The 16735-nt window shown below is 33.7% G+C and overlaps 1 protein-coding gene across 1 annotated transcript; it reads right to left on the reverse strand.

Moving 5' to 3' along the window:
• Positions 1-2981: 2981 nt before the first annotated feature.
• LOC123204739 (LOB domain-containing protein 27-like) lies at positions 2982-3890 on the reverse strand. Its single transcript, XM_044621543.1, has 2 exons — positions 3159-3890; positions 2982-3087 (listed from the first exon to the last, which is right to left on the reverse strand). Exons 1-2 carry the CDS (start codon positions 3878-3880, stop codon positions 2982-2984), a joined length of 828 nt encoding a protein of 275 aa, XP_044477478.1. The 5' UTR covers positions 3881-3890.
• Between the last annotated feature and the right edge of the window lie 12845 nt (positions 3891-16735).

Consider the following 16735-nt stretch of genomic DNA (forward strand, 5'->3'; position numbering starts at 1 on the left):
CCAAGTGCTTCTTATATCAACTGATGCTTACTAGACACTTGCGCCAAAAGGAAACAAAAGTTGGCTTGCTTATAGTTTCGTACGCTTCACTTAGACCTGCAAAGCCCTCTCCGAGAAGATTCAATTAAATTAAGGGGTATTCGGTTTGAATAATATTTTGTTATCAAAATAGAAAGATTATTACAAAGATAGATTATTTAAAATATTATTAGGTATAAATGATTATTATGTTTGATAAAATTTGATAGATATAAATAATTATTGTGTTTAGTTAAAAATAATAAAAAAAATACTAATAAATTATTTTACTAAAATGTACTTAAATATAATTATTTTTAAATATTTTTATATTATTTGTTATATTAATTAAAAATAAATTTATTTTTAACTTAAAAAATTAATAAATAATAATATAATTATAATAAAATCAAGATTACATTGATAATCTTTTAATACCTAAAGTGAAGATATAATCAGATTAATACCCATATTACCTGTTACGTCAGTATTGATAGTAAAAAAATTATCAGAATTTTTTATTACTGACAAATCAAATAAGATAATATAAGTAATAAAAGATAAATTATCAAGGTAATATTTAAATTTCTGGAACCAAACAGCCGTGAGTTCAATGCAAAGATCCAAATGTCTTAAAATTAATGACATAAAGATACCAAAATATATGATAACACTTGCACAAATCAAACTGTAGTTAATAGGATTAAATAGGAGGACAATGACGCTACAACCCAAGAATATAAGTTCAGCCTAATTACAATACAATTGGATTAGTTGCAGTCTTAGAGTAGTTGAAGTTATAATAAGATTAGGAGTCCTCATATTCGCAGGAGTCAATGAGAGCATGAGGAAGGAGAAAAGAAGGCCCGGGGTAACACCTGCATTGGCACCCATGTCTTTGAAGACAGACACAGTGGCTAGTGTTGATTGGCCAAAGTCTTGTGTAGATTTCGAAGGTGGAAGTATAGATACCGAAAGTGATGCACTGAATCCATATGCTGGCCACAGTAGCAATACATTTTGAATTTAGGCTCTCCCTTACCATGTCCTTGTCCTGTCTTTAACATTCAATTCTGTTCAGTGACTGTTCCTAGCTTACCTGGTCCATGTGAAAGCCTTTTCTCATTTTGTGAAGAAAATCTGGAGGCTGTGATAAGAAGAGTATCGCCAGATTCTTCCTTAGATCCCTAGAAAAAATCATACATAATCCAAAAGCTGATAATGAGGTTGGCAGTAATAACTCATCTGATAGTAAAGATTTATTTCCTTTATGTTTCTTTGGTGACCTGACATAGAAAATCCAATGTAACTGATGGTTGTAGCCATCGATCTGAGGACCTTTTCACTGCAGCAAATCCAGGTCAACTTTTAATGAATATGTGCTTTCCAGTTTTCCTGAAGTTGGCTGGTGAACCACATGTAACAAACTCAATACACCTCATTAGAATGAATATTCATTTTTTAAGCTTTCTTGAAGTTGGCCACATTTTCACAAATTGCCTGATTGATTTAAATTGCATTATGTAGACATTGTGCGAATTGGAAGACATAAAAATACTTGAAAAAAAAAAAGAAGTTAATGAAACTTGCCACTAATAATCACACTGTTTCAGCCGCTGGATTGCTGGACAACAGATTACTCATTCAAAAATATCCAACTCAAGTAGAGGGGAGGAGTTTCCCGGCCAGTATCTCTTATTGTGACCCTTTCAAACTGGTCTTTGGTAGCAAACACTGTCATGCGTACGTTTCCATGATGAGGTAGCATTCATTGGATAGGTAACAGCAATGTCAGTTGCTGGAAGTTTTTAAGTTTTCAAATTTTAATTTTCAGCTTCTTTTCGTCTTTCTGTGCTGATTCCAATAATAATGCAGGAAATGTATAACGAAGATGGTGTGCATGAAATGCTTTATAATTCAGACAGTTGGCCCTGCATGATCAACTGATTCCTGCAAAAATGTATCCGTGGCAAGATACATTTTTCAGCTTTTTCCAGATCTCCCTCAACATTTCGTAATGTTAATTCAAGAGATCCCCTTACCCAGCAGATCTAGAAGATATCATCTGTACATTGCATATGGTTGTCCATGTGCATGCAGGTGTCTTTCGACCTTGAAAATCAAATGCCTTGGCAGAGCAATCTCTTTCACAGTAAATATTTTGATTGTCAGTTTTATGTTGTTGAAGTATAATGGTTCTCATATTTTTCTATTCATGGCAACGTATTCAAATCAAAATGGGAAAGAACAAGCAAGAATGACAAGCATATTGGATGGGTATTCCAGTTTCAGAAACTGAAGAACCTGGAGCCGAGCTGACCCTTTGAATGGAGCACGAAGCATAAGGGAACTTTACGGATTGCAAGCAAAAATTGTAGCGGAAAATACTCAGTTCCTGTATATATCATTCATTTCAAGAGGTTTACATCTTTAAATTAGACAAATTAATATAAAAAATGTATAGACATAAACATCTTTTCAGCTGACAGAAGGTTCATATGGCAGCAGGAATAAATTGTGCCTTAATTGAGCAAATATGTCAAAAAAGAATATCCAATTTCTTCCACTTATAATTTAGAGAAAACACTCTACTGCATATATTTTTTGAATAATCTTAGTTGTTCGTAATGTCATTTCGGTCTGACATTTATCTTTAATTAGTTTCTAATTTCTACCAAGAAAGCATGCCTCCAGAACAACAATGATTATTCTATTCATTCCATGATTCAGTCATCAGATTGAACTCTGAAATATTGTATCTTAATTCTAAATCAAAGAGATGATATTATTGAAAAACTGTAAAATGTAAATTTATAAGTGAATGACTAACAAAGAACAACAATTGTCTATGAAATTGAGAAAAAAAATGGCCAAAATTGCGGAATCTAACCTATATATTATATAAAAATTTATGAATTGAGCAGAAAAGAATATGGAACGCACTGATCTTAGTCTGGCCTTCTTTATCTATTGATACTGATCAGACTGAAGCATGCAGCAGCACTCTTCAATTCATTTTCTGCAACGTGCTCAATCGATTGTGTTGTATCTTTCAGCGATTCTTCCGAACTGCAACCATCAATTTGAGAATCAAAACAACAAGAATGAATTGAAGTGTAGAGTAGAAGTCAATTAATTACCTTGAGTCGTAAGCCTCCTTAGAATCAATGTATGATTGTCTGTCATCAATGGTATCAAAAAAGGGATGCATCTCATCGTAATCATGAATAACCTCTTGCTGAATGGCCAAAGGTTGATGAGATTGAATGGCTATAGAATTGGAATTGTTGGTGGTAGGAGTAGCATATTGATGTTGAATCCACATAGAATTAACAGCATTATCTTTGGAATCCATGTCAGTTGTGGAGTTGTTATTAATAGAAGAATATGAGCCAGAAAGAGGCAAAGCATGTGGAGTCTGATTGAAAAGTGGAAGGGAATTGCTGTTATTATTATTAGGAGGAGCCATGCCCAATTCAAGTTGTGAAGGCACATCTTCTTGTTGATAATGATAATGATGTCTATACATCTCTAGTTGTGGATGAACAGCACGAAGCGCCTCTTCAGTCTGCCAAATTCTGTACTCTAGTTGACAAATAATGCCCAAACAACCATGAACAGGATACCGATCACGAATATCAGCTTGGTAAATAATGGAACGCATTGCTTCAGTCTTTTGATCAGGGTCTAAATTCTTTAAAATACCCAAGATATTGCGAACACCGAATAGTTTATGAGCATTTTGAAACATTTTAGGTTGGTCAGGAGGGAAATAAGGAGCTAAAGGGCACTCAGCATGGCACTTTCGTCGTTGGTATTTGCAAGCTGCACAGGCTTGACTGGTGCCACCCTTCAGGGTCATATTTGTAACATCAAAATGTTTGTGAGCAACAAGATAGAAGAGTAGGAAGAAAGAGAGGGGTGATGTGGTTGAACTGAAACAGAGCACAACACAAACAATACTTTGATCTGGTCTGATATCAGCGGATTTACTGGATGTGAAGAGACTCAGTAAAACTATAAGAAAATGAAACCCCAAATATCGGGGTGTTTCCTATGTGGGTCATTTTTTTGAAAATGGGATAAGAAAAATCCTTTTGCAAGATTCTATTCTTTCTGTCACAACAAACAATAACAACTGACGGTTTCTTCCAAAAATCAACCCACCCAGCTGCTTCATTTTTCCTGTTTTAACTCACTCTCATGCATACATGTATACATATATTTATTTATCCCTCCAGGAATGGAAAGAAAAGAAGAAGAGGTTTATGAGTTGAGCTTGAGAGTGTTCTTCCTTGTAGGACAAGAATGAGATGAGATCATCATTTTTAGGGGGATATGGGTAAATATGTCCAAAGAAAATATATGAATTGCCTTTTAACAGATTATTTTTTTTATACCGACATGGATTTCTCCTCAATTTATTACAAGAAAACTGAAAAATATAGATATAATTTTTAGGATGATTTTGCAGTACCCAACATGTATATTAATAAAATTATGTATACTTCACAAATGAGTAAACACTTTATATGTGTTATCAATAATTAGATAATTTTGAAGTAAAAATAAAATAACATCTAATCACATGATAACACATTATGTGTGTATATATATATATATATATATATATATATAAAAAATGTATACATATAACAATTTTCCATGTATATTTGCATCAACTAATGCCACTTCATTTTGGATATTGTTAGACTTTATAACAAAAACATCCTGTAGATTCAAGTCAAATCAATTTAAGTTTAAATCTTTTTAAGCTTAAACAAACCAAACTTAAATTAAAACTTTAATTCGAATTCAAAAGTTCATTAATATTTCAGCTCTCTGATATTACTGTTTAACTCTCCAATGTTACTATTCATCTCTCCTGCAACTAGCTTGAGTTGGACATTTTAAATAATCAAACTCAAATTGACTTTTATTCAAATTTGATTTAACCCAACTCAAATTCATTTTTATTTGCCATGATAGGGGCATGCATGCCATATCTTATAGAAGTTTTACATTATTGATAAAGAGTATAAGTGGCTTAATGATCATTCATTTGACAAGTCCTTTCTTTTTTCTTGGCTAATTTTTAGGAACTTAAAAGAAAAATGAGCCTGCTACAGTACAATTTCAATTTCATGCAAGAGTAATATGACATAATTCTTCATTATTAAAAATTATCATAATTTTTATGATTGTAAGATGCTAATTATTCATCAACAACATTATTATAAAATAAAATAAAAAAAAAACTTTCCCAAAATTACCAAAAAAGATATCTGCCAAGGACTTATCTATGAAATACCAATATAACATCAATTGACTGCCCAACTGCAGCAATAACAATATTGCTTTAAATCAGGAAACAAACAGATCCCGTCATCCTTCCTACCCAGATTTTCTATTACCATGCAGATTTCCCAATATACTGAGTTTCAAAATTTCAACCCTTATCATCATCAATTTTACTCTGTGATGGGGTACAAAGAGTTGAAGTGCCAAAGCGGCCATGATTATATCTATACACAACTTTAAATTTGGGAAAATATATTTCTAACCCAAAAAAATAATAATAATAAGCTAAAAGAGATTTTTATTTCTAATTAAACTAAATTCGCCACTTACAAGTATGCTCAGCTCCTGGCAACAGCATTACATGCGCCTTAAATTCATTCATGACTGGCCACTATTTACTTTCTTTTCCCTTCTACCAAGCCATTTTATTAATTGAGGCACCCAAGAAAAATATTCATTGGCAATGGCACCAAACACTACCATCTCAGGCTACTCTGTTATCTCCTTCTATCAACATCAAAAGAAATCTCCTTTTGACACATGTTCCCTCCAAAAACCAACCCTTTCTCCTACAAAATCCTTTACTTATATCACAAAACTCTTGTATCTTGATTTATAACACAATTCTGAAAATTTTTTCCAAAACTTCTTGACTTCTTATTTTAAAGCCAATATTCCAAGTATCACTGTCTGAACCGCAGGGTTGTAAGAGGTAACACATCTCTATAAACAACCTCACATCAGCGACAGTTATTGGGTGCCAGGTAATGACAAACTGATGCTTCCCCTTTGCAGCAAATAATTGAGATAAATACCATACAATATCTAATTTACAGCTTCAAAGGAAGGGCAAATGACTATTTCCCAACCAAGTTTTAGTCTAATCTTAAAAGTATATTTACGATAGTTTAAAAACTCATCCATAAACTATTTTCTGTTAAAATTTTTAATTATAAATAAGGGTAAAACTGTTATTTTACTGTTTATATTAAAGATATATCATTTATATTATTTTCCTCCAAAGATTTTGAAAAATGATATTTTAACCTAGCCTCTCAACTTTAAAAAAGTGACATTTCACCCCCACAAACCCTTAGGTTTTCTTCTCTCCAACGGCAACAATGGCAATAGCAACGACATTGGCCACCATTCTCCTCCCTTCTCTCTCTGCCACCGTCGACAACTTCCCATGACAGATGAAGAAACACAAGTGTGACGAATCGAAGACGAAGAAGTTATCATCATTTTTCGCCTTTCTCCCTCAGATCCATCACGTTTTTCGTCGAATCAGCTTCAAAAAAAGCTTTTGTCATGCAATTCGTCTTTGTCTAAAGTTGAATCGACTAAAAGCAAAGCCGACGTTGCTTCATCACACAGGTGCTAGAGAAGCCCAATACAGCCGAATATTTTCGTCTTTGATTCATCGAGACGATGCTTCTTTGTCAATCGTGAGATGTTGTTGGTGATGCCAGAGAGAGAAAGGAGGAGAATAGTGATCATCGTTGTCGTAGCTGTCGTCGAAGAGAAGAAAACCTAAGGGTTTATGGGAGTAAAATGTTACTTTTTAAAGTTGAGAGGCTGGGTTGAAATATCATTTTTCGAAATCTGGGTGATAAAATTATATATTTTTTAATATGAAAAGTAAAATGGCAGTTGTACTCTTATTTGTAACTGAAAATTTTAATAAAAGTTAGTTTATAAGTGGATGTTTAAATTTTTAAACTACTGTAAATATGTTTTTGAGATTGAATTAAAACTTGGGTAGAAAATAGATGTTCCCCTCAAAGAAAAGAACCTGAGGCTGCAAGCGTCCTCTTTCACACGTCAACAACATCAGCCCAGCTACCAATCGCCTGAATTCCACTGGAAAAACATCACCTTTTACATGGCAATGTTCAAAATAAAAGGTGGTCATACCTTGACTGTTTTGTTATCATACATAATCCACCGTTCATGTTCATGACTATAGGCAAAGCAATGATATTGTTGCTCGTAGTAACAAACCTGAGTCGCAAAAGCAACAAATAAATGATGTCAGAATTCGTGTCTACATCACAAAGATAGATGATTAATCAACCCAGATATTTTTCCAAGTTAACCTGTCTTTTATGAATGGTATTCATTTTATTTGTAAATTCCCCAATAAGTTCTGGTATCAACATATTTTTTTCAAAAAAAAAAAAAAACTAGAGAGAAAACATCCCTAAGTTATTGGCAATAAACTGAAAATTAATAAAACTTTCTCAGATGGGTCATTCCAGAGAATAAGAACGAGAAAACACTTGTCATTCACACTCTAAATCACAAGTCTCGGGCTTTACAATTCTCTCTTTTGACTTTTTCTTTTCCCCCTTTTCAATTTTCCATATATAACTGGCCAGCAAATGATGATTCAAGACTTTTAAGGCAAAATATTCAAAGATGTGTCAATTTGTAACTAATATGCATATATTAGATTTAACTCTTGGACAGTTTGCCTGTGAGGCAGTGCTCACACTATTTGCTTGTTTCAATTCGTTATCTCTCATTCTGCTACTACCTGTTATTCTCTTACCATCACCATAGAGAAGTCATCTCTCCTAACACCCATAAAAAAGAACAATATAACTTTCCTTCGAGATCTACTTAAAGATCCAAACCCATCCTTCCAAATTTATGGCCAAGGCAAAACCTTGAGAATTTGAATTATCAGCTTTACCTTTTGCACCATGATAGACACTTGAAGCATGTGATGCCACTATTGTCTCAGCAGATGATTTTGGGTAAACTTCAGAAAACTTTTCTCTTCTAATGATCTTCACATTCTTAGATCTTATACTCGAAAGTGGCCTGGTGGGATCAACCATACGGTTCTTTGAAGAATTTGGTAGACCACTGCCATCCAAGAGAAGAAGCTTATAATGCATAAAATCAGACAAAAAACTCATTGCAGCTATACCAGCCATAACAAACCGGTCACTAATATAGGAGGTGAAGTGATCACATCCTTTGAAACAGCATCAATGCCATTAGCATTACTAACACAATCTAATCTCCCTAAAGAACTGGAAAAGAAACCCTCTCTGATTCGTGAGAACACTCCCCTTTTACTGCATCTCCCAAAATCACAATACCTACTCTGGCAGAGGTGGAAGGCTTTTGTGTGTTATGCTGTCTTTGTGAAACACAAGATTCATCCTCAGGGAACGTACATGAATTTCAATCAGATGCTTTACATCGGGGACCATTATGCAAAAATGACCGAGTGGTACTTGAAAAATTAGTAATCTGCTTTGCCCGCAATATAAAATTACCAGTCTATGCAATATGCATAAAAACATTATGCTCATCATCACAAGTAAGAATTCACTCATTCATTACCTCAAGTACAAAGATTAACATACAAGTCCACTGTGCCAAACTAACCATTGGCCACAATGTTACAAGAAAAGAGTACAGGAACAAGAAGACATCCCCACAAGGCAGTAAAGTGCAACTGGGCGTTAAGTCAACATTAAGCAGAGACAATTCCATTCAATGAATCATAGCAACAGAACTGCTCAGATCCCATCCATGCAGTAAAACCACCAGGACATGCACTCATAACTTGTATTTTAATAAATCAAACCAACGGAGAAAAGTTTTGGTAAAATCAGTAAACATATGAAATAAACAAAGAAATCGTAGGATGAGAGAACCATTTACAAGAAATTTATTATACATAGGCAAATCTTATCAATAAGAAATACGACAAGAAACCTTGCTGTTATTTTGATATATTTTACTAAAGCTGTTGTTTGGAGTTATGCACTTAACTTCCTTATTTTACCATTTGCAGTTCAAAGCCCTATAAAATTTTTCTTAAATTTTGACATTGATGAGAACATTGAAACCTATTATTCGGATGAAAAAGGACATTGCCTACAGTGAAAGTTAAACAAGTCAATAATGAAGACGAAGTCTAAAGTTAAAAATTTTAAAAAAAAAAAAAAATGCATCTTTCAAACCCGAATTAAGAGTTAAACAAAATTTAGTGGAAAAGCAATTCATTCTAATATTTTCATGAAAAAGGAAATGGAACCCGTTGGTGGTCACGCCCCTTTCTTCTTCAAACTTTGGCCAGTTACCTCCTTCCACCCTTCCTTTCAAATACATGTAAATTTGGACTGGTTTAACCCGCAACAACCCCTTCAAACACCACCATCGATCCATAATAACACCCGAACACAACACACAACCAGCATGGGCTATTGTAATCTGAAGAAGCGTCTAACTGCTCAACAGGTGCTTGGTAAGCCAATCTGGCTATTTATACTTTTGCAGAAGTTGTGGCTGAGTTTTGCATTTTTCCTTCATACTTTGATTGACTACTTAAGGCTACGTGTTGCTCTAGTAATGAGCATCACTACCACTACAGCATCTAAATGAAAGCAAGTGCAGAATCACTTGAACAAATACATTCATTTGCAGCTGGCATAATGAAAAATCCTTGAAGAAAAAGAAATATTTTCAAAAATGAGAAAGAATGGTAAGATCCAACTGGCTCAATTTCATGTCAAACTGGAAGTATCTCTACGCGAATTGGACTCGTTCGATTCAAAGGTATTTTTCATAACAGTCTCACAGTAACATTAAATCGATGGTTGGTGTAATGGGCCAGGCCTACGTTTGTCATTATGGAGCCTTAGAAAATGCAAATAATAATAATAATAATAATAATAAAATCATAATCATTTCTGCCTAAACCTTTTTCAGCAACAATTATTGTGTTTTACCTTTTTAAGCAAACCGTTGTTTTCATTTCAAAAATACCCTTCGCCTAATTTCTCACTTTACCATAGCATTTCCCCGATTAATTGCTTTCCTTTCACGAAAAGCATTAAGATTAAACTACCTGTAAAATTTATAAATTAAAAAACAGATTAATATTTTATAAAATAATTGATTTTTATATATAAAAAATATTACGTTTTTCTCTAAATTATCTGTAATGAATAAAATTTATAAATTAAAAAATAGATTAATATTTTATAAAATAATTGATTCTGATATATCGAAAATGTTACCTTTTTTTTAAATTATCTGTAATGAATAAAATTTATAAATTGAAAAACAATTAATTTTTATAAAATAATTGATTCTTTTATATAGAAAACAATGCATATATCGAAAACGGTGCGTTTTTTTCTCAAACAGGTTGCGTAAAGAGATCCAGGAATTTGGGAAGGGAATGGGTGTTTTAAGAGGTGCGAAAATTTGAGAAAGGGTGCGGAAATGGTGCAAAAATTTGGAAAGGGGTGCGGAAACCTTGTGGAAAACGGTGTGGGTGCGGGAATCTGGAAATGGGTGCAGAAATTTCTGAAAGGGTACGTGGATGGTGCGGTAATTACGGAATGGGTGCAGTAGGTTCTGAAAGGGTGCGAAAAGGGTGCGACAGTTTCTGAAAGGGTGCGAGAATTGCTGAAAGGGTGCGACAACCATGGCGGGTGCGTGAAAATTGCGGCAATTGCGAAAGGGTGTGGCAGCTTTTGAAAGAGTGCAAAAAGGGTGCAGGAATTACGGAAAGGGTGCGACAGTTTCTGAAAGAGTGCATGAATTACGAAAAAGGTGCAACAGTATCTGAAAAGGTATAGAAAGGGTACGACAGCTTCTGAAAGGGTGCGAGAATTGCTAAAAGGGTGCAGCAACTATGGCGGGTGCGTGGAAATTGCGGCAATTGCGAAAGGGTGTGGCAACTACTGAAAGGGTGCGGAAAGGGTGCGACAGCTTCTGAAAGGGTGCGACAATTATTGAAAGGGTGCGGCAATTTCTGAAAGGGTGCAAAAATTACAGAAAGGTTGTGATAGCTTCTGTGAGGGTGCGAAAAAGGTGTGGTAGCTTCTGAAAGGGTGCGGCAGTTTCTGAAAGGGTAGGGGGTGCGGGAAGGGAATGGGTGCATTAAGAGATGCAAAAATTTGAAAAACGGTGGAAAAATTTGGAAAAGGATGTGGATGCGGGTGGGGGAATGGGGGTGCAAGAATTTGGTAAGGGGTGCAGGTGCGTGCGAGCGGGTGCGGGAATTCGGTAAGGGGTGCGGGTGCGGGTGCGCACACGCACGCTAGTTCGGCGTGTAGGTGCGGGTGCGCACACGCACGCTGGTTCGGCGTGCAGGTGCGCACTCGTTGGTGCTGTGTGCGAGCGCGCACGTGCTGGTGCATCCATGTGTGCGGGTGCGGGAACGGGGTACGGGATTTTGGTAAGGGGTGTTAGGGCACCAGTACGTGCGCCCGCACGCATGCACCCAGGCATCAGCACTCGCCCGCCCGCACACACACACCAGCGCGCACGCACACCCGCACCCGCACCCCCATTATTATAATATAATATAATATAACAATATAATATTATATATTAATATAATATAATATAATATGTATTAATATATTAATATATATTATAATTCTCCCGTACCATTTTTATAATTTCCCCACACCCCTTCTGTTTTTCTCTCACCCTTTCACAATTTGTCGTACCCTTTCAGCAATTGTCGTACCCTTTCGCAATTTCCCCACACCCTTCCACGCACCCGCAATGCTTGTCGAGCGCGCGCTGGTGCCTGCGTGTGGGCGCCGCTCACTATTGCCTGCACACCCCTTCCACGCACCTTTTCGGTAATTGTCGCACCTTTTCAGCAATTGTCGCACCCTTCCACGCACCCGCAATGCTTACCGCACACTTTCACGCACCAACACCTCTTCCCGCACCCTTTTCCAAATTCCAGCACCCCTTACCAAATTCCTGCACCCCCATTCCCGCACCCGCACCCGCACCCGCACCCGCATCCGCACCCTTTTACAAGATTTTCGCACCCTTTTTCAAATTTTCGTAGCTCTTAACGCATCCATTCCCTTCCCACACCCTTTTCCAAATTCAGACAACCTGTTTGAGAAGAGAACACACCGTTTCAAGAAAAACCTACCGTTCTCGATATATCCATTATTTTGGATATATAACAATCAATTATTTTATAAAAATTAATTTGTTTTTCAATTTATAAATTTTATTCATGGCAGATAATTTAATCTTAATGTTTTTCGCGGAAGGTAGACAATTAATCGGCGAAATGCTACGGTAAGGTTGAGAAATTAAACGAGAGGTATTTTCGGATTGAAAAATACAATTTGCTTAAAAAGGTAAAACGTCAAATTTTTTGCCGAAAAAGGTTTAAGTGGGAAAATGATTGTCTATTTTAATTAATATCTCTGTTTATCAAGACTAAACCAAAATACTCATTTCCTTGCAAAGATGAAAATACCCTTCTAGTAAAATCAACCTAGCCAACTATACAAACCCACCAACCATGCGTTTACACAAACCTAGCCGCATGCATTCACAAACCCGACAATCGCAACTTCTACTAACAATTTTTGCTCATCTTCCAACCACCAAAATAGTTTAAAAGTTTAGTAAATCAATCATTATCATATTTTATATATTTTAGTGTAAAGATTTAAACTATTGGATGTAGTTTTTGGGTGTTTGTGGCTTAGAGTTTCGAATTGAAATATTTGATAAAATGATTTGATTTGTTGGTGTTTATCAATTTTTTTAGAGCTTTTGTATTGAACTTGGTGTAGAGTTGATTGTTAATAAAAAATTATTCGAAAAATAAAGTTTAAGAGGTGAAATCTCACCTTTCGAGTTCATTGTTCACTTCACAAATTCACATGGTGAACGCTGGTTGGAGATAAGGAGGTATTATTAATTTTTCAAAGTTTTCCCACTGTACAAATTCTTGTGATGGGAGACAAACTACAATTTTTCAAAGTTTTCCACCACACGAATTCGCATGGACAAGATTGGGAAAATTTAGGTCCCTTTTTTTGTAATAATGCATTTATCTTGAAAATTAATTTCGTTTTTGTTATTTTAAATTTTTTCATTCAATTTAATGGGTTTATTGACTTGTAATTTCGAAATTTATTGTATGTTTTTATGAACAATGCATTTAAATTATGAATTGAAGCATTCTAAAATGCTTTTCGAAATGTTCAATTTGGGGATAGTTTGTTATTTTCGTATTAAGCAAGTAAATTAGAAATTTTTAATTTTTAGGCTTTTTTAGTGTAGATTTCAAATATATTGTTTGTATTTCAAATCAAACTAAATACGAATTTATTTATTTTCAATCAAACTCACAGTATCAGATATTAAATGAAACTTAAAATATGCATTATGTGAAGAAAGACATGAAATGTGAGAGTTTATATAAAATGCATAAAAAGTATTTTTTAAAAATAATTAGATATTTGGGAAATTAATTAAATTATCCTTTTTTAAGGGTAATAAACAAATTTACCCCTAATTTTGGGATTTAAACAAAATATCCATATTTTAAAGGATTTAAACGAAAATGTCTTAAATTTTTAATAAAATACCAAAACTACCATTCTTTTTATTTCTATATAAACTATATCTCTTCCTTTATCTTTCACGTATACAATTTTACTTATTATCCGAGAGAGATTTATGAAGAAAGAAAAGAAGTTCGTGATCGGGATTTCAAGCGAGAAGAAAAAAGTCTATGATATCGAGATATTTATATATGTTATAACTTCAATCATTATTATTTTATTGATAATGCAATTGTATGTGGTGTTTTATATAATAAATTAGAGTTGTGTATAAAAAGTAAATTGATAAAAATTATAGGGGCATTTTGTAATTACTATAGTATTATGGGGTGAAATGATATTTTACAATAAATGATATTAAAGTATTAGATTAGATAATATTTGGGGTAAAACAATATTTTACAATGAAGGGTGTTACAAATATATTAGATAATATTTGAGAGTAAAATGATATTTTACAATATAAGGATAAAGTGATATTTTTACAAATTAGTAATATATTAATCAGAGTATATTAATAGTCACAATATATAATCAAATTATGGAATAGGTGTAATTGTGAAACAGAAATAAAATCACGAAATTCAAACTTAATAATGAAATAATGTAACACAAATCTATAAAAAGTATTTTCGGTCGTGTTATTTATATTGATTAGATAATTTATTATAAAATTAATCTAAATAAATGGATATGCTTCAATTAGATAGAAGAAATGGATAAAAAGAAGTGATAATGTAATAAAATATGTTAAAGGTAATAGGAAATTGATTAAAATTTCAAAATACACAACATTCGAGGGATTAATCTAAATAGTAAGCAAAAAGTGTAACATAGATCGAAAGATATTTAACATTCAAATAAGCATGAAACCAAAACATTTTAACAATAATATCCCTATTGAAATTTCGAATGATAAAAATATTAAAGTCCTTAATGGTTTGTCTAACCTCTTTAAAGAATGTGTTATAGTTTTTGTAATAACTACAGTTAATGATGATAGTTATAAGATTCAATAAGTAGATAAGGGTTTATAAAGTGGTAAGCTGAGTAGTTATCCAGAAGATCAGAAGATTGGTTTAAGAAGGATTCAAAATATTGAAATCAATCTGAAACAAAATTTTTCTGAGGAAGACTTTGCATACTTAAATGATATTAATGTTGATGTTGATGTATTGTATAGTGCCGAAGAATTTGTTCGTGGCAACGAAGAAAAATTTCCTGAATGGAGTGAATTTGAAGAGAAGGTTATGCATGATATTCTTATCGAGGAACTGAAGTTCAAAGAGAATAAACATGTTAATAAAGATATTGAAGGTATAAGTAGTTTCCCACAAACAAATCCTAATGGTGGGAATGTTCATATTGATGCATTTCATTAGTTACCACTTTTTTTTTTACCAGCTATCTACATCCCGAAGCCTAAGAATGCAAAGAGATAGTGATTCTCCAAAAAGTGGCACATTATTTTCGAGTAAAAAACATATCATTGATGCGATAACTCGAGATGCTCTTGAGAAAGGATAATAGTTTAGAGTGCACAAGTTAGACACAATCAAATGGGAGGTGAAATGTCATAATGAACAATGTAAGTGGCATGCACAAGCAATAAGGGTGGGAGAAAGTGACAGTTTTGAACTTTGTCATATGGATACCCATCACGCATATTCTAGAGATCAGATATTATCTTATTATAGGCAAATGAGGACCCGTGCTTTAGGGCAAATTTTGAAGACGAGATTTATATTGGTTGATCAAGTTTATCAACCAAAGGAGATTATTGCGAACATCACCGACCGATATAAAATCGATATATCATATGCACAAGCACACTAGAAGAGTCGTTTATGTTGTTGTCAAAGTATTGTTATAATTTAATATGTTGTAATCCAAGAATTGTAACACATATATTAACGGATGAGCAGAATCGATTTAAATACTTTTATATGGCATTAGGTTGTAATATCCATATATTTCAATAACATATTTAGCTAGTCATTTGTATTGATGCTACCTTTTAAAAAGTTGTATATATGGGTCAATTATTTATCGCTATTGCATTGGATGGTAATAATCAAATATACCTATTAGTTTTTGGCATTAGTCCTAAGGAAAATCATGACACATAGTATTGGTTTTTAACAAAGTAAAAAATTGTCTGAGTGAGGTACCTTATTTAGTAATGAGTTCAAATCGACATGTCAGTATATTCTCTACAATGGTTGCAATGGAAAACTTTGAAAAAATGCATTTTACTCTCCATTATGCGAATTCGCTTGTCAACCAATTTTTTAAAATGAGAGTTCTACCCTACCACACAATTCACTGTTTGAAAAGTAGCATTTTGGCCCCTAACCACATAAATACGTGTGATCCCGAAAGTTTGAAAAATGTCAAAAACCTCTTCGTCTCCATGAAATCTCACCATACGAATTCATATGGTGAGATTTCCATTCGCGTGGTCACTGCTGATTTCGTGTGGTGAGATTTCACCTCTCAAACTTCGTTTTTTAAATATCATTTTATCAATAATCACCTTTACAACTAACCTAACACAAAAGTCCTAAAAAAATTAATCCAAATCAACAACAAATCAAACAATTTTATCAAATCTTTCAATTTGAAACCTTAACTGTAAACACCTAAATATCACATCCAATCTACAAAATCTTTCACTGAAATGTATAAAAATATGACAAAGATTGTTTTATTAATCATTTTATCCATTTTCGTCACTAGAAAGCTTGCCAAATTTGCTAGAGAAAGTCTACGTATTCGGCACATGAGCCACGCGCTTTTGTGTGGCAAAGAAGGAATTTTCGTTGTTTTCTTCGATTTTGACATGAAGGGTATTTTTGCATTTACAGTAAAATAGGACATTTTGGTTTAAAATTAAAAAAGTTAGGCAATTTCGTTTTTTTTACCCTCTAATTTTTAGATAATTTAATTAATTTTCCTGGATATTTCTGCTCAAACCTTTTAAAACTTAATTTTTGGATAATTAATTTAATTTCCATTTTTTATAACCGTCAGATCATTTTTCT

The sequence above is a fragment of the Mangifera indica genome, chromosome 20 (assembly GCF_011075055.1).
Source record: "Mangifera indica cultivar Alphonso chromosome 20, CATAS_Mindica_2.1, whole genome shotgun sequence".
Taxonomy (NCBI): Eukaryota; Viridiplantae; Streptophyta; class Magnoliopsida; order Sapindales; family Anacardiaceae; genus Mangifera; species Mangifera indica.